This window comes from Mytilus edulis, chromosome 1 (genome assembly GCF_963676685.1).
Source record: "Mytilus edulis chromosome 1, xbMytEdul2.2, whole genome shotgun sequence".
Classification (NCBI taxonomy): domain Eukaryota; kingdom Metazoa; phylum Mollusca; class Bivalvia; order Mytilida; family Mytilidae; genus Mytilus; species Mytilus edulis.
Window position 1 is genome coordinate 113,007,320 of NC_092344.1, and position 26,008 is coordinate 113,033,327.

General features: G+C 30.1%; 2 protein-coding genes across 4 annotated transcripts; one reads left to right on the forward strand and one right to left on the reverse strand.

Annotated features, from left to right (window-relative positions):
• Positions 1-984: 984 nt before the first annotated feature.
• Positions 985-8,349, reverse strand: LOC139500208 (oxidative stress-responsive serine-rich protein 1-like). 2 transcript variants are annotated; one of them, XM_071288959.1, is made up of 4 exons: positions 8,295-8,349; positions 5,522-5,634; positions 4,235-4,294; positions 985-3,062 (listed from the first exon to the last, which is right to left on the reverse strand). In XM_071288959.1, exons 2-4 carry the CDS (start codon positions 5,614-5,616, stop codon positions 2,369-2,371), a joined length of 849 nt encoding a protein of 282 aa, XP_071145060.1. In that variant the 5' UTR covers positions 5,617-5,634; positions 8,295-8,349; the 3' UTR covers positions 985-2,368. The 2 variants fall into 2 exon arrangements, with proteins under 2 accessions (XP_071145060.1, XP_071145052.1); XM_071288951.1 differs by having other exon boundaries at positions 8,226-8,342.
• A 5-nt stretch (positions 8,350-8,354) lies between these two features.
• On the forward strand, positions 8,355-26,008 carry LOC139500194 (neurofilament heavy polypeptide-like). 2 transcript variants are annotated; one of them, XM_071288936.1, is made up of 9 exons: positions 8,355-8,800; positions 14,682-14,819; positions 15,245-15,314; positions 16,537-16,721; positions 16,915-16,986; positions 17,953-18,504; positions 19,015-19,102; positions 20,179-20,265; positions 20,894-26,008. In XM_071288936.1, exons 1-9 carry the CDS (start codon positions 8,636-8,638, stop codon positions 20,950-20,952), a joined length of 1,416 nt encoding a protein of 471 aa, XP_071145037.1. In that variant the 5' UTR covers positions 8,355-8,635; the 3' UTR covers positions 20,953-26,008. The 2 variants fall into 2 exon arrangements, with proteins under 2 accessions (XP_071145037.1, XP_071145043.1); XM_071288942.1 differs by having other exon boundaries at positions 19,015-19,069.

A 26,008-nucleotide genomic window follows, 5' to 3' on the forward strand; every position in this document is an offset into this window, starting at 1 on the left:
AATTCTAAAGGGAAATATCGGTTATTAATTTGATGATGTACAGCATGCAAATAAACTCATCATAGATACCAGGATTAAAATTTTATATTTACGCCAGACGTGCGTTTCTGCTACAAAAGACTCATCAGTGACGCTCGAATCAAAAAATGTTTAAAAGGCCAAATAAAATTTGAATTTGAAGAGCATTGAGGACCAAATATTCCTAAAAGTTTTGCCAAGCAGATGCAAACAATGTCACTGCAAAAACATAAAAACAATTTGGCGAAATCTTTTCAAATTTAGACATGTTGTTTGAAGATGAAGGTAAAGTCCCATTTTCATGATTTTAGTTGTTGAGTTGTAGAAAATGGGACTTTACCCTGAAAATTTAACATTGATTAAAAGCGAAAAGTGATACTTGGCCCTTCCAGTTCTGAACCCTACAAAAGTAACTTTATTTAAAGGGGTCCATATTTGAAAGTATCATGATAGTAAAAGTCTTGCATATCTATTATTGGGTTCATCCGTTTGTTATGATATATGTTCCGTAAGTACTTAATCACAATTGCCTAATGACATCAGTGCTGAATATCAAATATAAGAATTTATTTAATTTTCTGAATAATCTGCAATTTAGCATTACAATTTTTCAACCACTCCCTCAACATAGGAACAGAAGTGACGATGCCCCTAAACACGTCACATGAATGATGTTCACTAAAACCAAAGTTTTTGACAGAAATGCAAGTTGTCTATTATACTACTGCTGTAACATCTGTGTGGAGATTGAAATAGGTTAGAGTAAAGGACTGTGTATACCAAAATTACCATTATAATGGTAGATATAAAAGTATTGATTTTTCCACACAATTGTCTAAATAAAACAATCTGAGGCATTACTTCATTAAGTTAAAAGAAGCAAATTGATGTAATACATATAAAAAGCTGTGGTCATTTTATACAAGGGAACTCTTGATCTCATGCACTAGTATAGGTACAACAATGTTTATTTTTGTAAACTTTATTTTCCAATAAATAGAATTTGAACATGATTATGATAGTATATATACAGTGTATGATACATCAAATTGCCCTCAATGTTTAAAGGTTAACAAAAAACAAGCACTACTAATATAAACTACATCAACATTTTAGCCAAAATCAATGAAGTATAATCCAAATATTATGAAAAAAAACATTTTTCTTCTTAAATTTTAAAAGTCACTAAAAAAATTTGATTTAGAATAAATATAATTTAGCCCAATCCCAGGGAGATGTTTGAGTACATGAAAATCTTATAGTTAGTTTACTGTGACTGAATGAACATAGGTATAACAGATTTTGGAAAGATTATCCTTTAAAGTTGCTAAATGCTTTCTTTTTTAATACCATAGGGACAAGATATTCATGTATTAGGTGCACAAAATTGTCAGACACATGTAAAGGGGAAAATTAGAGTTTCCTATATATGTGAACTAATAATCAGTCTGTTAAATGAATTAATATATTGGTGTAGCAATTAACAACACACACTGCTCCAACTAGTCAGTCCAAATTTGAGAGGTTTTGATTCAGTAACTTTCACATTAACAAGTATAATTTTTGCTTTAAACAGATATTAATTAAGTCATTTGTATTTTAATACCTTTATATCATTATTTAAACATAGAAAGACAAAAAACTAAAATTGAAAGACATTTCATGAAGTATTAAACCAGAAACAAACCTGGACAAATCAGAACTTTAATTTTTACGCCAAACTAAATCAGATGACATGACCCATTTATATTGAAAAAAAAATTATGAATTAACTAGGGACAAACATGGACAAATCAGAAATTTAATTTTTACGCCAAACTAAATCAGATGAACTCCTTTATAATTTCTTGGACTGTATTTGAAGCAGAATCATGGTTTATTACCTAAAATTAATCATCCTATTCTTACAAATGAACAACATGCAGTTGTACAACAGACATAAACCATGTACTAAAATGACAAAATTACCCAATGGCAATTGAAAATTCAGTGTATAATTTAAGAGCATAATTAACACATTAAAATATCAGATTTTTTTTTTCTTTTAATCTGCAAGAAAACTTTTTATGGCAAGAATTATTAACAACTGAAATGAACATTTAAAGGAATCTTTATAAAAAAATGATGAAAGGATATAGTACTGTATATATTCAAAAATGAACTGACACAACTACAAAACATTTCTTGAATGCTACTTTGAAAAAGAACAAAAAATGCAAAATAAAACGGCAGTAAAATCAGCTGTTTAAACACACTTGAATAAACAAACATAAAATCTTGTATAATTATACTATGGTAAACATATTGGTTGCCATGTTAACATTGTTTTAGCAAAACAAATTGCTTGATATCATGTATACATCATTTCAGCCATTGTCGACATCTTTTTAGGTATATAAACAAAGTCATCAAAATAACCTGCCAGTTCATTTACGCTCATATCATCAAGTCTAGCCTGCTGAGAACAACTGACTGGGTCACTGTCACTTGAATAGGATTCAGCACCAGATGACTTTGAAGTACTACTCTTGTTTTGTCTATGCCCACTATAATGACTGACTGTTAATTGATTAGAAGAACCTTCATCAGATGCGGCGGAGAAACTCGCAAAATCTTTGACCGTCTGTTTGCTTGCAATAGACCCAAATATTGCATCATTCTTATGAGGACTAGCCTGTGCTAATGGTTTAGTATGCTTTGAGAGATCTTGGTAAAATCGTGGAGTTTCTATTCCTTTATCTAATTTATGAAGTTTTAACCTTGCTGCTCTAATGACCTGGCTGCGATCTTTCTCTGAATGATGTATTTTTAACTTTGATTCCCTGATAATTTGTCTTGGAGACTTGGTTACTTTTGCATAATTAAATTTATTGACAGACTCTGGTTTATCTTTTGAACAACTACACTGGTGTTTCTTACATTTAGCAGATAATGTTAATCTCTGCATAGGAAGAGTAATATCCTGGGGATATGGTTCTGTTCTTGATGATGACTTTTTATGTTTCATTATTTTCCCTTTATCGGTCTTCCTATCTTCTTTATCACTGCAATATATAAGAAAAGGTATATAAATATTTTGTAAAACAAAAAGCAAATCTGACATATCAATGACTTCTGCCAAAAGAAGCAACGAAAAAATTGGAAAAATTCATCATTAACTCTTGACAGATTTTATGTAAACAGACAGTTGGTACATCTCAACATTCTGAACATTTTTGGCCGTGACAAATTTTCCCCGTCTATTGCTGTTTTCTAGACTATAGTCAAAACTTTGCATTTACCCCTTCTCTTGACATTCTCTTGAACTGAATTTTAATGTGCGTATTGTTATGCGTTTACTTTAATACATTGGTTAGAGGTATAGGGGGAGGGTTGAGATCTCACAAACATGTTTAACCCCGCCGCATTTTTGCGCCTGTCCCAAGTCAGGAGCCTCTGGCCTTTGTTAGTCTTGTATTATTTTAATTTTAGTTTCTTGTGTACAATTTGGAAATTAGTATGGCGTTCATTATCACTGGACTAGTATATATTTGTTTAGGGGCCAGCTGAAGGACGCCTTCAGGTGCGGGAATTTCTCGCTACATTGAAGACCTGTTGGTGACCCTCTGCTGTTGTTTTTTATTTGGTCGGGTTGTTGTCTCTTTGACACATTCCCCATTTCCATTCTCAATTTTATGTCCTTATTATCTACAAAATTTCATGAAATTCTGTTGTGTGTTTTTCAGAGGAGTTGAGATGAAAAACTGTTGCAGAAGTACATTGAAGCAAATAAGTTCAAAGGGGCATAACTCCTAGAAAAAAAATTGAACCGTAATTTCCTATTGATATGCACATCTACATAGTATGTCCTTATTATCTACAAAGTTTCATGAAATTCTGTTTTGTGGTTTGAGAGGAGTTGCGATGACAAACTGTTGCAGTAGTACATTAAAGTAAATAAGTTCAAAGGGGCGTAACTCCTAGAAAAAAAATTGAATCGCAATTTCCCGTCGATATGCACAACTACATAGTATGTCCTTATTATCTGAAAAGGTTTTGTGAAATTCTGTTGTGTGGTTTGAGAGGAGTTGGGATGACAAGAAACAGGACTGACGGACTGACGGACTGACGGGTCAAAAACATTATACCCTCCGCAACTTCGTTGCGTGGGGTATAATTAGAATCAAAGAATAGAAGTTGAATAAAAGTGTTCCCATGGCAGGTATTATATCCTTACGTTCTCCATAATTCAGCTACTGACTGAAATGCCTCCTCTTTTTTTGCTGCCATGTCTTCCCTGAAAATAAAAGATTTATAGTAAGCATAACATTATAAAAGCAACCAAGATGCCAATGTTTAACTATATGATGTTAGGGGAGGGTTGGGATCCTGCAAACATGTTTAACCCCGCCACATTCTGTATATATGTGCCTGTCCCAAGTCAGGAGCCTGTTATTCAGTGGTTGTCGTTTGTTTATGTGTTACATATTTGTTTTTTGTTCATTTTTTGTACATAAATAAGGACTTTAGTTTTCTCGTTTGATTGTTTTATATTGTCATTTCAGGGCCTTTTATAGCTGACTATGCAGTATGAGCTTTGCTTATTGTTGAGGGCTGTATGGTGACCTATAGTTGTTAATTTCTGTGTCATTTTGGTCTCTTGTGGAGAGTTGTCTCATTGTCAATAATACCACATCTTCTTTTTTTATATGCAAGCATACATTTTATTGTGACTTATTTTCATTGTCAATCTTCCCAGTTCATGCAAATATGCCTATAAAATTGTACTAATATGTTGATACATTGTGTATATCATGTATACCACATTGCATAGGACACTAAAATCTTGGTATCAAAAGTGTTTCACATTTTCTCTTCAAAACTTTTGATGCCACTGTTATCAGAGATATATACAATGTAGCCTTTTCCAAAAACTCATTCCCTTGTTGGGAAGTAGACCTGCACTGCAGGTAACTCAAATTTATACCTGTTTACTTCCAAACAAGGGTAATAATCTGTATTCTTTTGTGATTTTAAAATCAAATTTCGGTTATTAAGAGTGTGTTTCTTTTTTTTTTTTTAAAGTGTGTTTCAAGTCAAGTGAGTCCTATAGTGCTAAATATATCCTCCAGAGTTATGACTTATGGGTAATGTTATATTATATAAATTGAGTATAGAATACATGTACTAGGGCAAGTATAAAAAGAACTTGTTGTAATCTGTTCATCAAATATTTCAACCCTGGCTTGAAAATCTATGAATCTTTCTATTACTTTTCCTCAGTACAAATGTATATACATGTGACAGTATAGTCTACAACTAAAACATGCTATTCACATTTGCTTTTTTAAATTTTGAAAGCATTATTTGTTTGCAGAATTTCCTAAAATCACAATATTAATCTTGCAATGTTTATCCATTATTTAACAGCAGACTGTCAGCAGCATTAACAAATCATTAATCAATGAAATACTTTTTGTATTCATAGTATTTAGAAAGTTTCAGTGTGTGTTTAATTAAGTACCTTTTCATTTGTGGATCCACTTTTAAACGTTTAAATGCTGAATTCAAACGTAAACTACTGTTGCTTTTTTCAAGGGATTGTTTTTCACCACCCATGTCCTAAAAATCAAGGCCCTGAAAAAAATTTATAAAAAAATTATTGACAAATACAACAACACAAAAATATTTTTCATATACATGCAAGACAGTAAATATTTGGTCGTCATTTGCTCCTTCTCACATAATACATGATTTTCTTTCTCTATAATCTTGCCTTTTTTAAGTATAGCTGTTCGTAATAACAATAATAAGGAGTGTTAGTTAACTGCCTTTCTATTTTTTTAAATAAGTTTTTATCTTCTCAGATACACTTTAATCATTCCATGTTTTGCATAAAGATTTTAAGTAAGTGACTTGAGCTTGTTTACCATGGATGTTACAAAGATAACAGAACTGAAGCTAAGGAAGTCCAGTGTCTAAAACATCTTAAAATGATTTAAATACTACAATTATACACATATCAGTTATTCTAAATTATAAAAGTAATTATTTAGGTATTAGGTATTGCTTCATGATCATAAGAGTAATAATGTGATTCAATAACTGCATTGTAATTAAAATACTGTACTTTTAATCTTAAGCGATTAAAAATTATAAATTCAGTGTTCTCCCCAGGGCCAGGGCCATTTTAGTTTTAGCATCATGGTATTAAATATGATGCTATTAATTTAAGAAACCAGATGGTACAAGTATTTCAAATGTCCCTGTTGACCAGATGCTTGATGAAATATCTCAGGCCAGGGGAACAGTGAAATCAAACATTAAAACTTCTTAGAAGTGCAGAAATAACCATCATTTGATTCCAATATTTATTTTAACCAGGTTGCAATACACAAGTGTACATGTACATGTATATCTTGTTACCTTACATGTATCATCAGAGACTAGAAATTCTGGACTAGCAATCTTAGTAAGCAGTCCTTCTTATAATTAAAATATGGAAAATGAATATTCCAATTTTGAGTTTAGGGATTTCTTGCTAAGATTGACGTCACATTAAAACATTTCTTTTGCTCTATAACCATGATGAATTCAACCCCTTTCTATTGTGATGGTGAAATATAACAAGAAAATGTTTATTTTTTTTGGTGTAAAATGGCATAAAAAGATTGGATTAAAATTTTTAAGACAAACTTGCCAGGTTCAATCTATTTAGTTACTAGTTGTGCTGATAAGGTCAAATTAACTTGGTTTTGATTTAGTTTAGAATTAGAGACAATAAGGTGTGCATAATAAAATGGACATACAATGTACATGTGAAGTACATGTATGTATCTTTGACCATCAACCAAAAAGTTTGGTACAAGTCAAATCAGGACCTGGTCAAATAGGCATGTGGTCAAATTGGCAACTATTCAAATCATCGCCTATTTAAAGTCAATTCAGCATCTGATAATATTTGATATACATGTAATAGATATGATTAAATGATCTTTCAATTTTTAATTAAAATTTTACATGGTTAAAAATCATCATATTTAATTTCCACAGTTAGAATACATATAAGTTTGCTTATAATTGAAGAAAAAAATATGTGGATGCTGAAATGATTTCATTTATGCCAATGTAAGAGGGTACATTATAGTAATGCCTTTTACCGTGAGGCATCAAAGTTCAAACGGTAATTTTCAGCTACTGTTAGCATCAACTTGGTTAAAGTTTTAACGTGATTCGTCAAACTATCCTTATCGCTATTCGTCAGAGGTCTCAAATAATTATGGTAACTGTCATTTTTTGGGGAAAATTTAATGTGATTCGTCAAAATCAGTCAATTTTCTTATCGTCTAAAAGAAAGTGTACATTTTATCGTCATGTATCAAAAATTACTGTTAACGTCATTTGGCAAGAATTTTTACCCTGATTCGTCCTGTAGTTATATAAATTCCAACACTGCAACAAGTGTATTACGATATTTCTCCACTCGAGACAGTTAAATTTTATTATTTAAAGCGCGAGGCTTGCTGAGATCTTTAAATAACTAAAATTTAACTGTCTCGAGTGGAGAAATATCTTAATACACGAGTTATAGTGTAGGAATCTGTTTCTCTATTGATTTTTATCCTTCTTTTTCAAAGATTTTCAGAAACTTGTGTTCTTTATATGCGACGTCATGCAGGCATGGTCACCTTTTTTCATGACGTCACAATAGGAAAATTCAGAAGAAAACAAAACATTTAGATGTCATAATCAAATTTCGACTAATCATTTGCCGAGAACAGATTTTTCACTAGTGAGGAGAAATATTTTTCTCACACCTGTCAGGAAATGTGAAAATAGCACAAAAATTAGAGAAAACCCGTTTACCACCCTCATAAAACTGGTGCCGATTTGACTAAAGTAGAATATTCTAAAAGACAGTATTCCATAAAAATTATTTCGTTTTTCTTACACTTACAGCCTTGGGGGAATTCACTAAAATAAACTGTCATCCGTACTGTTAAATTAAAAGCTTTTTAATTGTTTCAAAATTAAGCAGACTTCACGGGTATGAAGGTACAATGATTCATTAATTATTTCTATGACAATTTCATCACATAACGTGATTCATATTTGACTTTGCCTTTGGTTTGTTTACATTTTTTAGAACCCCATAAGTGATCAAATTTATCAATCGTGGCGACATACTCATTTCTTAGCATGTTGTGAAAAGTTTCAAATAAGCTTACCCAACCCAACGCGATTTAGTTTAGAATTACTTCCACTGGTAATTTTACATTATTTCCGTCTCAACCTACAAACATGATAAGGAAATTTCCGTCGTCGCCATATTGCTCCAAATATTTACGTCATAAGCATGTTTGTAAACAAATTCTAAAGTCAATGGAAAAATATAATGCATTTGATATTTGAGAATAAATTTTATCAAATACAATTTTTTTTAATGTTTATAGATTTTTATAAAATTCCAAATTATTTTAATTTAATCTACATCAGAAATTGATGACGTAAAACACAAGCGACGTCAGCATGAACCCATGATACGTGTTACAGATGAAGAAAAGTGCCATAAGTTTCACAGATTAACCATATTTAAGCTTTAATTTGACCAAACGGTAGTTTATCTCTAACAAGCACAATGGAGTTACTCGAGATAGTATCGCCAAATGTTGCTTTTCCAGTTGTAGGCGTTCTTTTATGTGCTTTTCTGGTGTTTGCATTTGGGTTCAAGTCACCAGCTCAGCCACCAAGCTTTAGTTACCTGGAAGATGACCACAAGAAAAAGAAATCAAAGAAGCAAAAGGTATACTTGAAATTAAATGCACTTTTTGGTAAACATTTGTTCTTGTGTTTTGTTTGATTACACTCTTTCTTTGTATACACTATTAGTATTACCGAATTAGGGATATGCTTATATTTTACCTGTAGGGGGGTTTCACTAATTCGCGACAAGAACTGACAAGAAGAATAATTTTAGCGACAAGAAGACTATTTAGCGACGAGAAACCATTTTAAAAATAAATATAAAAAATTATACATTTCATTTTTTCGGGCAGAAATAAATTCATATATATTTTTTTATTAATAATTTAAATAGATAACACATAAAAAAGTGATTAAACAACGTGAACGTCAACGAGAGAAAACAGTGTCTAGTTCAACAACAAAAACATCATAGTTTTGATGTCAAATCAAATTAAAAAAAAAGGCATGTATGAACTTACTTTCAACATTATTGTCTCTGCATCTCCAGTCATTATTCCTATAACTCTATAAAATTGTCAATATGCCTAATTCATAATCATTCTTTATAATATTACATATTAATATAGTCATTATTTGCAATACTTATTATGTTTGACCAACTATGTAATTGATATACCATGAGCCTTAACCATTTATTGTTGATGAGTTTGTGCTAATAAAATATTTGTATTTGTATTTGTGTTTGAACCAGAAAAATAGAGTAGAACTGTACTAAGAAGATATAAGAGAATAGAAGAATTCATGAACTGTTATTAATAATAAACATAAAAGTTGAATGGCTTCAGTCAGCTTGTAAGAGCAAAGGAACTGCACACAATATAAAATAGAAAGAAAAACATTTTTTTCAACTTTCGATCTTTTCAAGAATTTATTGAAATAAAAACATGAAACATTATTTATAACGGAATTTCGTCACCGTCTGACATTTTTCTAAAATGCAAGTTAAGTACCTTGTGTTATATAAAGGTATATAGGGAATTTTTTTTTCTGAGACGAGTGCCTGTTTAAAAAGTGAACACCTGAGTTCAACTCAAAATTGTCATTAACTTACTTTAATCTTCCATCATTATTTAACAATGCATAAACATGATAGATATCGTTAAATGAGGCAATACACAAAATGAAATGATGAAAAATATTTATTGATGGAATATTAACTTTCTTGTTGCTAAAATTGTTTTCTTTTGCATATTCTTCTAATATTTATTTTAAGTAATTTTAATAAAAAAAAATGTTTTCTTGTCGCTAAATAGTCTTCTTGTCGCTAAAATTATTCTTCTTGTCCCTAATTAGTGAGACCGCCTGTAGGATACCTAAGGTGAGAATGTCCTTTACCGTCAGGCGTCAAGCGTTTTTTTCTGCTACCATTAAAATCATTTAAATTTTACTGTGTTTTGTCAAAATATTCTTATCATGATTTGTCATAGTCCAAACATTTATGACGTCTTGAAAGGCTAATATTATAATTTTTTTCTTTCACGCCTTACTTCGACGTCATAATGCTGAAGCCGCCATTTTGGGTTGGACTTTGAGAGCATTGAGAGCTTATTTTGCTCTCATCTTTGAGACCCAATTTAGCCATCAAATTTTCACATTGTAATTTATTTGCACTGGTATGATTGAAATATATTTTTTTTTAATGTGGAATACATTTTTTGTACATGTAAATCCTAATGATATTTTGTATTTGATTTGCAGGACACACAATAGCTTCAGAATTTTGAATTTCCTTTCATATATCTTTACATTCATGACAGGGATGGGGTAATTGAAAATGTAATGGTAATTAAGGGTAATGCATTACAATTTTCCATGTAATTGAATGTAATGTGTAATTGGGCATTTTTTTAATTACATGTAATGGTAATTTAATTAATTACATTGAAAAAAGCATGTAATGCTCAATTACTTTTGAATTACATTTCAATTACATGTACTTTTATTGTGTTAAAGATGAGGATTTGTCTTTAATAATATAAATTGTTAAATTATATTTATTTTTAAAATATTGATATCACATACTTCTTTAATATATGAAGTCTGTAATTTATTCTGAAGTTTTATATTATTTATTTGACCTACAGAATTTTTTTTCTGAATAGTCTTATGATTAAAAAAAAAATGTGAGAATATTTATATATGTGTAGTTCAGTTTTTTAGAAAGATCTTTTGTTAACTAAATAGATTGATAAGTTATTAAAGGGAAAATTCACGATTTTTTACTTATGGTTTAAAAATGTTCATTATGACATAATATATATATTCACAAAGTTTTATCGCTATATGTGCAGTAATAAAGGAGAAATTCAATAATTAATGAAAAAATATCAACTACTTCCTGTAGGTCGTGACGTTTTCTCCTGATTTTTGCATGCCGTGATTTAAAATACAATCATTAAAAGTCTTGGTTTTTAATCATATTTTAACGTAATCGTAAGCGCGCCGATGACTTATGCTTTATCTAATAACCATCCGATAATAAGAAGATAAAACGCACAGACGTTCAATTGTACTCATTCGTGAGATAAATTATCTATGTTAAACGTATATATTCGAATTATTTTTGTAGACAACACAAAAAGTTATAAATTTATTTTTAATAAATGCATTTTCGGACTGATAAGGTGAACAAATTAAAGTACAATAATCTGTAAAGACAATATGTTGGTGTACTATTATTGACCTTTTACTATCTCTGCTATGACTAGGGTTATACGATGTGTGTATTCACGGTTCTGTGGCAATACTCGTAGATGGCTTGTTGAAAGGTAAATTGTTATTTGCACTTCGGTATTTAACCACGCCTCTAGGGCACAACTTGCCAGGTGTGACTGTCTATTCGGATCAGTGGGAGCATTTAATACACACATTAAAAATACATATTAAAGTTGGTGACAAATAAAAATTGGTCGCCGTGGAATTATTTAATTATATTTGGTGCTATTATTTATTTGAATTCAAATAAGTTAATTTACTAAGAAATACACAATTTTCGGTTAAAGACGGGAAACTTAATGCATATGTCAGAATGAAATGATATACAAGTCTTGTCCTTGATTTATGTCTCATAAAAAAGGGGGACTTAGAAATTAGAAATAGCTTTACTAAATCATTTTTATTTGTCTTTATTAGGCGAAAAAATGTACGAGAACACTTACATTTAGACTTTTGAAAGCCATGTATTAATTAATATATGAAACTATCTGAAGATAACTTTACCGAAGCGGAATATAATATGTACGAATAAAGAAAAAATACTTTTGTATTGGAATGGAATCGAAAAATTACGAATAGATATTCTTTTCAAGTGTGAAAAACGTCAACCAAATTTATTCATAATCGGGAACGTCCTTACTAAAATCTGAGACTACTATAATAATCGTCGTCTCCCAACGTATATATATACTTAAATAACTATTTGACCAACGATGTTTAAAATTAAAAGACAACGAATTTAATGTTATCTTTCCCTATTTTTGAATGTTATTATAAGTCTGTTCAACTTGCAAGAATACCCCTAAAGCGGACAAATATCCGACAAGCAGTTTATTCTTTAAATTGCTGTCATTGAATATCAAGAAAGAAAATAAATCCCGAAATTGATACTCAATAGTTTTCCTAGAAAATATTCACATCCCTTGGTGATTATTAGTGTACGTCCAGTTGCATATATATTTTACATGAATGTTGGAACAATTGTGATGAAGACGAATTTCGTCCTTTATTCGAGAACAATCTAATTGATATATAAATCTGTGAGTTTACTATGTTCTTAACTTCGATGAACCAAAGCAAGTTATAAATTGACCTGTATTTAAATCAAATTGTTTCTTTTTTTTTCTTCTTCTTCTTTTGGTATACAAAAGTCTATCGAATTCGTTGATTACATACTGTTGGCATACGTGGACTAGTCTATTTACAAAACTTTTACCACAATTTACACAAAATGTATGTTTCTTTCTTATGTTCAATGTATACATGTATACATATTTTAAATTGCGCTACTGACTATAGTTCCGTAACTTTCTACCCAGGCGTATGTATACACGAATCGTCGACAAGTGCGCACATTTTTTTTAAATCAATAATTCTGGTATGTTCCAATCTGTCCTAAACTATTGACAACGAGTATATATTACATTTTCCCAAATTAACCCTTGGAAAAATATGTAAATAGATTTGTATTTCTTCAATTTTTTTTTTTATATTATTTTTTTTTTATAAATAATATTCTTTACACCAGAAATGTTATTTATAAACAAGCGTATGAGTTCAGTAATGACTAGTATATTATATCACTTTCGGACACGCAAGACAAAAATGTATATTATACATGCACCTGATAGTTCAAAATGGAAAGTTATAAGTAACGGTCGTGTACACTGATCAATACCTACAGAAGTGAAACGATGCATGAACTTGCAAGCCCGCCGGACAGGAAATCGATTGAATACCTGGACGTGTCACCTTACACCCCTTCCAATACCTTTGGGAGTAATAATATTAGCCATGCTGGTGATCAGATGAGGGAAGATCCGAATTTATTTAAATAAAGTTTATTACTTGAAAGAATTATGAACGAATTAGATTTTCGAAAACAATTTCCACGGAACACTTATTTATGATTTGAACTTTGACTTTTTAACTAATTACAATATTATCAGTTTAAAAATAACAGACTATATGGTTATTTAAAAATATAAGACCATTTTCCGTATCAAGTTAGTCAGTCAGATAAAACAACCGTACGATTGACAAGATATCGACACGCAATTACGACTACATCGTTTACTGTAGTTTTGTTCCTTTGCGGTTTATAGACATATCGGGATTTTTCATCGGAGAAGGTGACAAGATGGCGGAGAGCAAAGAACTGATACACAAAATTTAAAATTGATGGTGATCTCTTATTTAGCGGAATAAAACTTTAATATCTATAAATTTGATCATTTTTATACAGAATGAACATAATATCAATTTTTGATTTTTTTGCGAAGTTTCCCTTTAACCACCTTGTTAAACAAAACCAAAAAAAATGTGTCATAGTGAATTTTTTTCTTATGCAGGTAATTAAAATTTTAAATCACTGCACACAATCATTTTGTCAAATTAGTATACACAAAAGGATTATAGAAATAAAAATTAATAGCTGTAAAAACAAACAGCAATTAATCAGATTAAAATGTCAAGGGACAATGCCACTTTTACATGTATTTTTTATCTAATTAGTGAAATACATGTATTGCTAAGACATTATGTACATTGTTTGTACTAAAAATTATTTTCAATATTGTAACAAGCACACTATTTAATATTTTTAAAGTAAAAAAAAACAAACTTTTAATCTATTAGAATTTCTTTATTTATATTATGCTTTATTTAAATAATTTCATTTCTGAGTTGTCAAAATACCCCTTAATGTATTGGCAAGTAATTATGAACAAATTCCCTCTCCTATAAACACATCTTCTAATCATGGAACTTCCATGTTCTGATCAAGCAATATCTGCCACATAAGCTCCTGTCGAAAAACTTTTGAAATTGCTGTCAAAGTGTTCAGACCAGAGATATGCAGACTAAATGACAAAACATTAAAATTACTAATGATTATCAAATGCAACGCTTGAACTATGCTTATCGGTACGTCATGCATATTTTACACATAGATTTTATATACATGTATAATATTGTTAAAAAAATATTATGATAAAATGTAATGTGTAATTTAATTAATTACTTTAGTAAAGTAATTGTAATTTAATTAATTACATTTCAAAAACTATGTAATGTGTAATTAGTGTAATTGATCATTTTTGCAATGTAATGTGTAATTTAATTAATTACATTCCAATGTAATTGACCCCAAGTCTGATTCATGATATATAAATTAGGTTACTAACTTTTTCTTCTATTTATAGCAAACTAAAGGTCAGACCAATGGTCATGCTGTAACTGAACCAGAGACCCAACCAATCAAAACTGAATCTTCTCCAAAGCAAAAGAAACAGACCACACCAAAGCCTGCCAAACCAACCAAACAAGAGCCTGCTAAAAAGGTATTTAATGTCATTTCACCAAATGTGTAAATATACTAGCACCTAGCTAAATATAACATCATATTGATCACTATCTTAATACATTGTACCTATTGTGTGAGAAAGCAGTGTCTTGCATATCTGTGCACCAAGTCCATTGTTTACTAATTAAAGTCAGCCTGTAAGTTTTTGGCTAATAAAGTTATGACTATTATGGCATTGTTGTGATCACATCAATTTGAATCTGGATTCATGTACACATGTTCATGTTCATTTTGATGTGAACTTTTAATTTTAGATGCCAAAGTATGGTTTTGACCCTGATATTATGGTTGAATGAATATGGAAATATTTGTATATTTCATAAGTACTTTGCAGCTCATTTTGAATATATACCAGATTGTTGATACATAAATAGTTTACCTAATTGAATGTTTCTTTTGCAGAAGAAAGTTTTGAAGGAAGCTGAGGAAGAAAAGAAAAATGTTAAGAATGTACCTGTTCCTGATGATACCGGTAATAATTCACAATATTTACTGTTAAGAAAGTACCTGTTCCTGATGATACCGGTAATAATTCACAATATTTACTGTTAAGAATGTACCTGTTCCTAAAGATACCGGTAGTAATTCACAATATTTTCTGTTAAGAATGTACCTGTCCCTGATGATACTGGTAATAATTCACAATATTTTCTGTTAAGAATGTACCTGTTCCTGATGATACCGGTAATAATTCACAATATTTAGTGTTAAGAATTTACCTTTTCCTGATGATACCGGTAATAATTCACAATAGTTACTGTTAAGAATGTACCTGTTTCTGATGATACTGGTAATAATTCACAATATTTACTGTTAAGAATGTACCTGTCCCTGATGATACTGGTAATAATTCACAATATTTACTGTTAAGAATGTACCTGTTCCTGATGATACGGGTAATAATTCACATTATCCTGATTTAGAGTAATTTCTCGCAATTTGATTGGCTGATATTGTCCTAATAAATTTCAGTACAATTTTTTATTACGTCAATAGGAATTATCTCCCTTATTTATTACGTCAATTGGGATTATCTCCCTTATACCATTGACCTAATAAAAAAAATAAAAAAATGAGTTGCTTCAGTCATAGTCCTAATATTTGAATTTTTCACAGTTTTAGATTAAATATCTAAAATATATTTGGTTGATATTGTCTTTATATTGAATTTAGATATAATAATATGAAATATAACAAAATCAGGATAAATTCGTTACACAGTGTTCAATTGTCCTAATACGGAATTTATCGGGTCAATAAAATTCATATCGGGTTTGGCTTCGCCTCACCCGATATGAATTTTATTGACCTGATAAATTCTCGTATTAGGACAATTACACACTGTGTAACTAATAATATTTATTAAAGCTACATACATGAAGTTTAATAGGAATGCAGAATTTTTAAAACCAGAGGATGTTACCTTAAAACTTTTAAGAAAGGATGAAGAATATGAGAAAATACCAATAACCATATCATCACAAATTGTAACAGCAATTAACAAATAATTGGAAATATAAGAAAGCTAAGAGAAATTGCATACATGAGATACAAAAGAATAGCTAGCATTTGGATTGGAACAAAAGACTGCTTAAAACAAACGTTATGTATAGATATATATTATAATTTGGTAATTAGTTGGTTCAGTTTTTCATACTTCAGTGAAATAATTGTGCTGTTTGTAATATATGCAGATGGATGGACAACCTTGGTGAAAGGAGGAAAAAAGAAAGGAGGAAAGAAAACAGAAACTGTGGAGGAAAAGTTGACTGCAGAAAAGATTGTTGAGAAGGTTAAAGAAGTAACTGCTGCTGTTGTATCTGAGGAACCTCCACAGGAGCAAAGGAACAAAAAGAAACAGAAGAAAAAGGCAGGAAAGGTAAAATTTGTAACAATACAAACATATAAAAAAACCCACATAAGAACTCAGAACTCATTTAAAAATAAGAGATTTAAGTGAAAAAGACATGACATATTTAAAGTATTTATTTGGCATACACTAAGTTAACTGTTAGCTGTATTCAGTGTTATCAAATAAAGTTATTCTCTACAAATTCCATTTCCTGTTTCAGGAAGCAGATGAAGTTAAAGTAGAGTCCAGTAAACCGCCAGTTGAACCCGTCAAAGTTTCTGAACCAAAACAGGTAAACAGACATATTTTATGTGCTTCATATAATGGGATCAGTTTAATGTAGCTGCTTTAGAATTACTTCACAATAAGAATTAAGTCTGTATTGGAGAAATATTGTAATTTGGATCACCAAACAAGCCAGCAAAACAATGGATGTTGGTACAGATAACTATATCCTTTGATTAACATACAGGGGTTTCATTATCTTTCCCGTTATTATCATTTTACTTTTCCCATTTGCAGTTGGTACTTTCCATTATTATCATTATCATTTCCATTATTATCATATGATAATGAACACCTTATATAAAGATTCCCAAAATCTTATCAGTAGCATAGAAGGGTGAAATGACTGGTAACCGCCTTCCCAAAGAATGGCCAGATGATGTGGAAAATGGGGATGTCCCAGGTAGGAGGAAATATTAAAGGGGCACTGAATTTTTGCAACTCTGATGATTGAAATGGCATTATGGTTTTGGTTCAAGATAGTTTGCATTGAAGTTAAAAGTTCATGTGTGCATTTTGAGTTTGTTTTTTTTTTAATTTAAGCAAAATTAATGTTTACACAGATTTTGTGATTCACTGAACAATATGTATGAGTGGGCCATGATAGCTTTAGGCATCATGGACACCCATTCTTGTTTTCTGATTATATGTGTGCTCTCATTCTTAACATAGTTAAGCATGATTCCTAGGCTGAGAATGTACACAAAAAGAAAATAACCTTTTGAAATTTAATAATACGTGTATGGTTTTCAGTTTTTTCCAATCAGAACTCAAATAGGGATTATTTAGTAAATATATTTTTAAGACATCATATCAAACATTTTTTGCTATGAATCAGAGGATTATAAACTGGTTATTAGGATCATAGAAATAATTCATGAAATAAATATGAACTAAATGTTGCATGTATATGTCTTCACAAACATTAAGATGTCCTTAATTGTTATATTAATTATTTTCATTCATTCTACAGGATGAAGGCAAATTTGAAGAAGCATCTAGCAAGAAAGCTAAATCTAAAAAGAAAGCTGATAGTCAGAAAGAAGAAGTAAAAGTTGAAGCTAAGAAAACTGAAGTTAAAGCTAAAACTGAACCTAAAGTTCAGACAGAAGCAAAAGCCAAAACTGATACCAAACCAAAAAAGTCAGTAGAAACTAAAACTGAAGCCAAACAAGATGTTAAACCCAAGGATGTAAAACAAGAGGCTAAACCAAAGGATGCCAAGAAAGAGCCTAAAGCTAAAGAGACCAAACAAGAAGCTAAGCCAAAGGAAGCCAAGCAAGAAGTTAAACCAAAAGAGGCCAAGCAAGATGCTAAACCAAAAGAGGTCAAACAAGAAGTTAAACCAAAAGAGGCCAAGCAAGAAGTTAAACCAAAAGAAACAAAGGCAGATAAACAAAAAGAAGGAAAGAAAGAAGAAGCAGCCAAACCTAAGGAAGACAAAAGTGAAGGAAAGACAAAGAAACAGACGAGTGAATCTAAACCAGAGACTACTGAACCAAAGAAAGGAAAAAAGGCTGCTGAGGTATTGTTAAGATTGTTATCAACCTGTATTTTAATGATAGTTTTAAAGATTTCAATCAGTAGCATGCTGTAAGCAAAATGCCTTTGCAAAGTGTTGTCTAGCAAGAACAAATAAACTAACATCTTCAGCAAATAATAAGGATATTTATTATTCGAAAGCAATTCTATAAAAATAACAGGCACTATAAATATATTAACTGTTTGTATAAAAGATTTAGAGCACACAATAACATGTGTAATAAAAGTTTGCTCACTTTCAAGATTGATCATGCGTATCAATGGAAAAAAATACACAGCAATAGTGAAATTTGGATGTAAGCACTAAATCATCAAGTTTAATAACTTATGTCACAAGAATGCTACAACTGTATAGTAATTTTCTTGATAAAGTATTAAGATAAATTCAATAATAAAAAAAAAATCAATATGTTTGGAGAATCAGTAGAAATAACCTTAAATATGTTGACATGTCTTCAGGTTTAATTGAACTTTAATGATTTATCTATTTCAGAAAAGTGAAGCCAAAGCTCTGACCAAACCAACAACACCTGACCAACCTGCAAAAGGTACTAATGATTTTGTACTCATAAATCCCCAAGGTATACAATTATGTTTAGTATTTCTGTCTTGTGTAAACTAATTTTTGTGCTGTTTTCACTTTTCTTGATTGATGGGAGAAAAATATTTCTCCTCCATTGGACGAAATTTGATTATGATGTCCAATTTTCTTGTGTTTCTTACAAATTTCCTATTGTGACAACATCAAAAAAGGGGACCATACCTGATGACGTCACTTAAAAAGTACACTAATTTCTGCAAAACTTTGAAAAGGAAAGATAAAAATCATTAAAGAAACAGAGTTTACCACTATAACTCATGTATCTCCACTCTCAATAGTTAGTTTTTAATACTTTAAAAAGCTTGGCAACCCTCGCACTTGAAATGTTAAAATTGAACTGTTTCTAGTGGAAAAATATCGTAACACACTTGTTGCTGTGGTGAAACCTCTATTTCTATGATCATATTGATGGGGAGGGTACAATAAGATAATACATCTATCTGAGCTAAAACCATACAACATTATGCAAAATTTTACGCCGTTTCCTGTTTTTGAAATTTTACAAACTTAACATAATCATTTTAAAATAATAATCTCATTTCTGTTAAATGGCTGTCAGAAGAGAAAGGTAGGACTGCTTTATATCAAGGGAAGAAAAAAAGTCTGTCTACTTTAACCGAAACTTTAGCAGCTAAGTTGGAAGTGAATTCTTCAAATGGTTTTTTTCATTCCTGTATTTAATTTTTTTAAAAAGGATTGATTTTTAGGCTTATTGTAGTAATCTTCTCTACATGTTAATCTATTTATATGTTTTGGTTTATTCTGTACCCCTAAATTCTACATTAAAAAATCCAGTGCGGATGAGTTTCATTTTAGATTTATAAAAATCAATGACAGTACCATTGACTTAGACAGTAGCTTTTATAATCTCAATTGTTACATTGCTTAAATTTTTTTTAAGAGATCAGTGATTTCAAAACTAAATGATCTGATCTTTTTTATAGAGGAACTTAACTTTTATAGCAATTTGTCAGATCACAAAAAGACTATCAATAATGTTTATCATTTGAAAAAAAAAATTGTATACAATGTGCTTTAAACAAACATTTGTTTCAGATGTGGAACCAGAGAAGTCCTCACCAGTTGACAGTGATAAGAACTCAGCTGGATCTGACATGTCTGTTTCTTTTGATGAACTTGGAGGTAATTGTTATATTAGATGCTGATACCATTAAGGGGAGAGAGGTAGAAACCCAGAAACTAAGCAAGCTTTGAGTGGGACATACATGTTAAATGTCTATACATTAACCATATATGTAGCTCAATAAGGGGTAGGGGGTTGGCATTTTAAGATGGACATTGTCACTCGAAGTAAATGTAAAACTGTGTATGTTGTAAAAAAATATTGATAGATGGACATGTCACTCTTAGAAAATGGACAGCTGTATATATGTTGTAACTTGTATAAAATCATGATGAGATAGACAAGTCACTCTAGGTGAAAGAACAACTTTATACATGTATGTTGTATGAAAATATTGTAAGATAGATGTGTCAGGGTTCATATCACATTTTACATCATTTTCATCGGTCTTTAATCCTTTATCTTTTGTTAGGTTTTTGTCTTGAGGTTCAATCCAGGTTCATTCCACCATTTTCTACATTTGAAAATGCCTGTACCAAGTATTGAATATGACAGTTGTCCATTCGCTTGATGTGTTTTATCATTTGATTTTGCCATTTGATTAAGGACTTGAATTTTCCTCGGAGTTTAGTATTTTTGTGAATTTACTCTCTATTATAATTTGCATGTATAATGGTTCTATTTTAGATTCCTGGGTAGAAGCTAAACCAAAGAGTAAAAAGAAGAAAGCAAGACGTGAGAATTAATGAGAAACCATTCCTGTGAAACAGGTGTAAAGTGCTACAGAGCCAAGGCCAGACATAAGATAGAGAACCCCTCAAGTCTCATATTAAGTTGGACTTCTATTGTTTTGTTATGCATGTAACAAAAACAAAGCTAAAATATGTAAATGGCCTGGGTTTCAAATGTCAGAAATTTGTTTATGTTTACGATATTTTCTGTTAGCTTTTTTTGACATTTTTACATCTTATTGATTGACAATTTTACATTTTTGTGAGGACCATTTTTTTCAAGCTTTTTTTTTTTTTTTATAAATTAATAGATATATTTTTTCATTACTTAAAATATGAGTACTCAGTTTTGTTTCGAGGGGAAGTACTAGTAATGAAAGTGCTTGTCAGATAAACAAAGGTATTATATTTGCAATTTTTTTTAATTCTACGCACACTTAAAAATACCAAAGAATCCATGACATTTTTTTTTATTGAGTCAAATGATTATCAAAACAGACATGATCCTTTTATAGTGAATGAAATGAGTAGGATTTTCAGGGACTATTTTAGTTTGACTTTACAGTCAGGTATTAGTATTTTAATTAAATTCATGTATGGTGTTTTCTTCTTTCAGATAAAAAATGCAAAATTTTCGATTGCAAAATTCTAATAAAATCATAAGTCTGAATTGAAAGCCATGAAAAATAGTGAAACATAATCAAATGAAAATGTCTCAACATATAAGAAAAGTATTATAAAGAAATGAATCATTCATTATTCATACATGTTTATAATTCCTTTATACTTCTTTTTATCATTATAAGATATTTGGTGAGGGGATCAATGCATGCCATGTCAGTTTAGCCTGTTTTTAAATTGGTTGAGTGGCAGTACTTTTGTTACTTCTCGGTAAACGTAAAAATGACTAAGGGTAGGTATATAACTGGTGCTATGTAAACATCTAGTCTGTTATTACAGCAATATTTGTATCTCATATCATAACTGATGTTTCATAACACTGACAAAACTTTTAAAACATATCTAAAATTTAGCTCAAATAATTTCAATGACTTTGCAAAGAAAGGTTCACAATTTTCATTCATATGGATTTTTTTTAATTTTTAGTTTTAGATGGTAGAAGAATTAACTCTGTGTAGCATTAGAACACCAGATTCTGGTTTAATACCACAATTTTAATCCTTGTCATTGTATATCTATACATGTAAATACACCAATAATTTATATCGAAAGACGAAAAAAAATGTATTGTTACGATTGATTAAGTTTTAGTAGATCATTGAAGACATGGTTTTTTGTCATAAAAGATAACTGATAAATGTCTGGTTATGTCCAATTATACAATTCCTGGAAACAAGGTTTTTTTATAAAGGACTTGAGAACATGTACATGGAACTGCAGGACAGTTCATAATGAAATTAGAGATTTAAAGAAAGACACAAGTATTGTTTATAATGATTTATAAAGGTGTATAATACCAAATTAGTAAAGTTAAATACTATTGTAGAGTTATAAATGCACCAGAAATTGTTTTAGTTAGTGTGATGGTGTTAATTGTATGTCAAATTTGAATTACAGTGCATGCTGAATAGTACAGAATATAAATTATTTCTTCATATCAGGAACTCTTGAGTTTGCTTTAGTTTACACAGAAACTTTTCCCAGGAGAATTATAACTCCGTCCTTTGGAAGTGTGGTTGTGATGATGCATGATCGGTGTCTTATTCTTTTGTGTCAAAGACTGGCATTATCTAGGTAACTGTGATTAAAAAGAGATTATGTCCCTTGAAAATTCCTGGATTTTTATTCTTCGAGTATCTTGCTGATCATACAAGGAAGGATTCTCTCCTTATGTTTGTCAGACTTAGTGAAGTGAGAAATCAAATTGTCTATGACAATTTTGTCTGAAACCAAAACTAATCAATATTTTAGCATTTGAAAATTTTAACAGCAAATAATGACTTTGAATAATAAGAAAGGGAGTTAGTTGTTGATAATCATGACACCATTATCCTTGGTAATGTTCATTAATCTAATTTGTTCAGATATTGAATTTATTTTTGCTACAATGAATTTGAAGTTTGTTAAGTATGCTTCAATGGAATATGATGAGAAATAAATTCCAGTGATTATCAATGGATCTATGTGGCATTGTAAAGACTATAAACCAGATTACAGTTAAATCATAGTTAAGATTTTAAATCTGGTAGGTTGAAGAAAAATCTTTTGTTGCTCTTGAAAACTGAATATATTCAACTACAATTTCAAAATGTCTTAATGATAAAAACATTAACTTGCTCCTCAAGGGTTAAACTCTGAAACTTTTCAGGAGCAATTGAAGATCTGTTTTATATTGAAAGGGACACAAGAAGAAGCTTTAAATTTAATACATTAATATTCACTGATCAATAATATGTAGTTTACCAATATACTTTATTTATAATGGATAATTAGGAGAGAAAAGTAGAAGATTTTAGTAAATAATTAATTGTATGTTATAAGTAAGTTTAGCACCATGTGCTGATGTTCATGATTGATAATGTGTGTGAATGTGTTGGTATAGGGTATAAATGAATGAACGGTGGTAAAATGTGGACCAAATTATTTTTGTATATATAATTATTAATATATTATGTATATGTATGTCAAATTATATCAAACATGTCAGATCTTCCATACTTATTGTTATTTTTATTTCTCTTTAAAAGATTGTTATATTTTTTTGTTTTTGAATTTGACCATACATGTGCATGTAGTTGATATGTTGTCAGCATTTCTGTTGTCTTATTCAGACCTCATAGTGCAGCTTGTATCGTAAGATGAAAGGTGCATACCAGTATATATTGCTTTCAATTGTAAATTTATTAAAGAGAAAACTCTTCTTTATTTTACTTTATATACAAGAAAAATAAAAAAAATAATTACATAAAGAACCAAATAGTTACTTAACATCTGGAAATTTTAAGCATTTGAGCTTTAATATGTTACAGTTCAGATTAAAAATGTAAAAAACATATGTATAGCAAGTGCTTTTCATGTACAATTACTTTTGGTATTATTCTGATATGTTTTAAAAACAAAAGTCACTGTAAAATGAACACAATTAAAGCAATAATCCTAAAGTAAGTGGGTGAACTAGAAATATCCATCTGTTCACAATTGTAAAAGAAAAACATACCAGTGAACATTTACTGAAAAATCTCAAGACGCTACAGAATATTTACTTGTGTTGTCAGATTTGTCTAAGGGTGCTTATGATTATAAATATCTGTTAGGGAATTTATCTTCTGGATCAGGTAAAAATGTTAATGCAGAGTTTGACAATAACCTAATTGAACAATGAACTGAAAAAATGTTAGGAAGAATAATCTTAAAAAAAACATCAATATTTAAAACTATAATAGTGTAATACTGACGCCCATCATGAAACTATGTAAATTCCGTCAAAATGCGGTATTGTCAAACTCTGCTATTTATTGTAAGAAGTAATGGTGCCAGTCCTTGATTGTTGTTGTCTTCCAATACTATCATGTTAATATCAGTCATCACAGAGACTACATTCCATGTCACAAATATTCCAGCTGTATTGAATGTAGAAATTTGCTTGGTAATGGATAAATGCTTTTATTTCATCTGCTGTCATGACTTTAGCATTGTATGTAAACCATTATATGAAGTGACCAGAGCAGCCAAAAATAATTTCATATTTATGAGATCAGGGGTTAAATTTAGTTTGGATTAATGTAGTGGAAGGACTTGTCATGTTTTTAAATCACAGTTTAATGATCTTCTTATGCATATATTTGAAATACTTTTGATCAATAGATAGGTCCAACTAGTGAACCCTGTATTTCTGATGAATTTAAGACCTGATGAACCAAGACCAGGATCAATATTTTTTGAACCCCTGAAAATAATTGTATAAATTTTCTTTTGTGTACATTAAGTGAAACCCCAAAAAAAAGCTGCCAAAATATGAATTCATTTTATTTTCTCAAGATTTTGTCTTGCCAGTCTCATTTGAAATATTTTGATTACATTTGCCTGGAGTATTATATACTGTAATTTGTGCATTTATTTTCATTGTAGTTAAATTTGTTTCTATCATTAAGTATATAGGGCTCATATGTTTTACTATTATTTCTCCAACCAGTTATTCTCTTGATATTACACACACATCTTTTGGTAAACTGATAAATTTGTATTTTACACAAATTAATGTAAGTTTCTTTAATTTCAGTTATACATACACCTTAAAAGAATCGAAGATCTCAGTATAATTCCTAAAAGATTACATACTATTTATTGACATGCTTTAAGAGGTTAATTATTAGCACATTATCACCACATTAACTTACTTTGTCATTGTAGGAAGCCTCTGTCTCTTACATTGTTTAAATAATCATATACTAATCATAAGGTGATTAATGAAGTGAAAATGTGAATAAATTCTACAATAGCAAATATTTTGTTGAAAGATTTGTCGGAAGTTTGCATTGAAATCTCAGTGCTGTCTCGAACCAGACTGAAACTATTAATTTTGATTGCAGTGCTTGACAAATCCTCTTTACAAATTTGGCAAGCATACTTTTGTTGACCATACTATGTGTGTGACAAGGATTTAAGGGCACTAGAGTGACTAGACTATTTTTTTTCTATAATGAAGTGTAATTTCTTTATGAATTTTGCAGATTTATCTTTTGGTTTAAGTACAATAAAAATCATGAAGCAGTAAAGAAATTTCATATATCTGAATGAAAGAACTTTTTATAAATTTAAAATACTTAAATTTTAAAGAGTAACATTCAGCTGGAGAATTTTTTTTTGTTGCAAAATGTTTGTTATTTTGTTGTTTTGTTTAAGATTTTATAAATGACAACTAGCAAAAGTTTTATTGTTAAGTGATAGAAGAAAAAGGTAATATATGAAAGATTTAAAGCAATCATGTAACTATGGAAACAGGGTTTATCAAGGGAGATAATTTAAGTCAGAAAGTGCAATGTGAATCATGATATTTCTTGTTATTGTTAGTCATTGTACTGAGAAATGAAATAAAATCTAATGTTTTCTC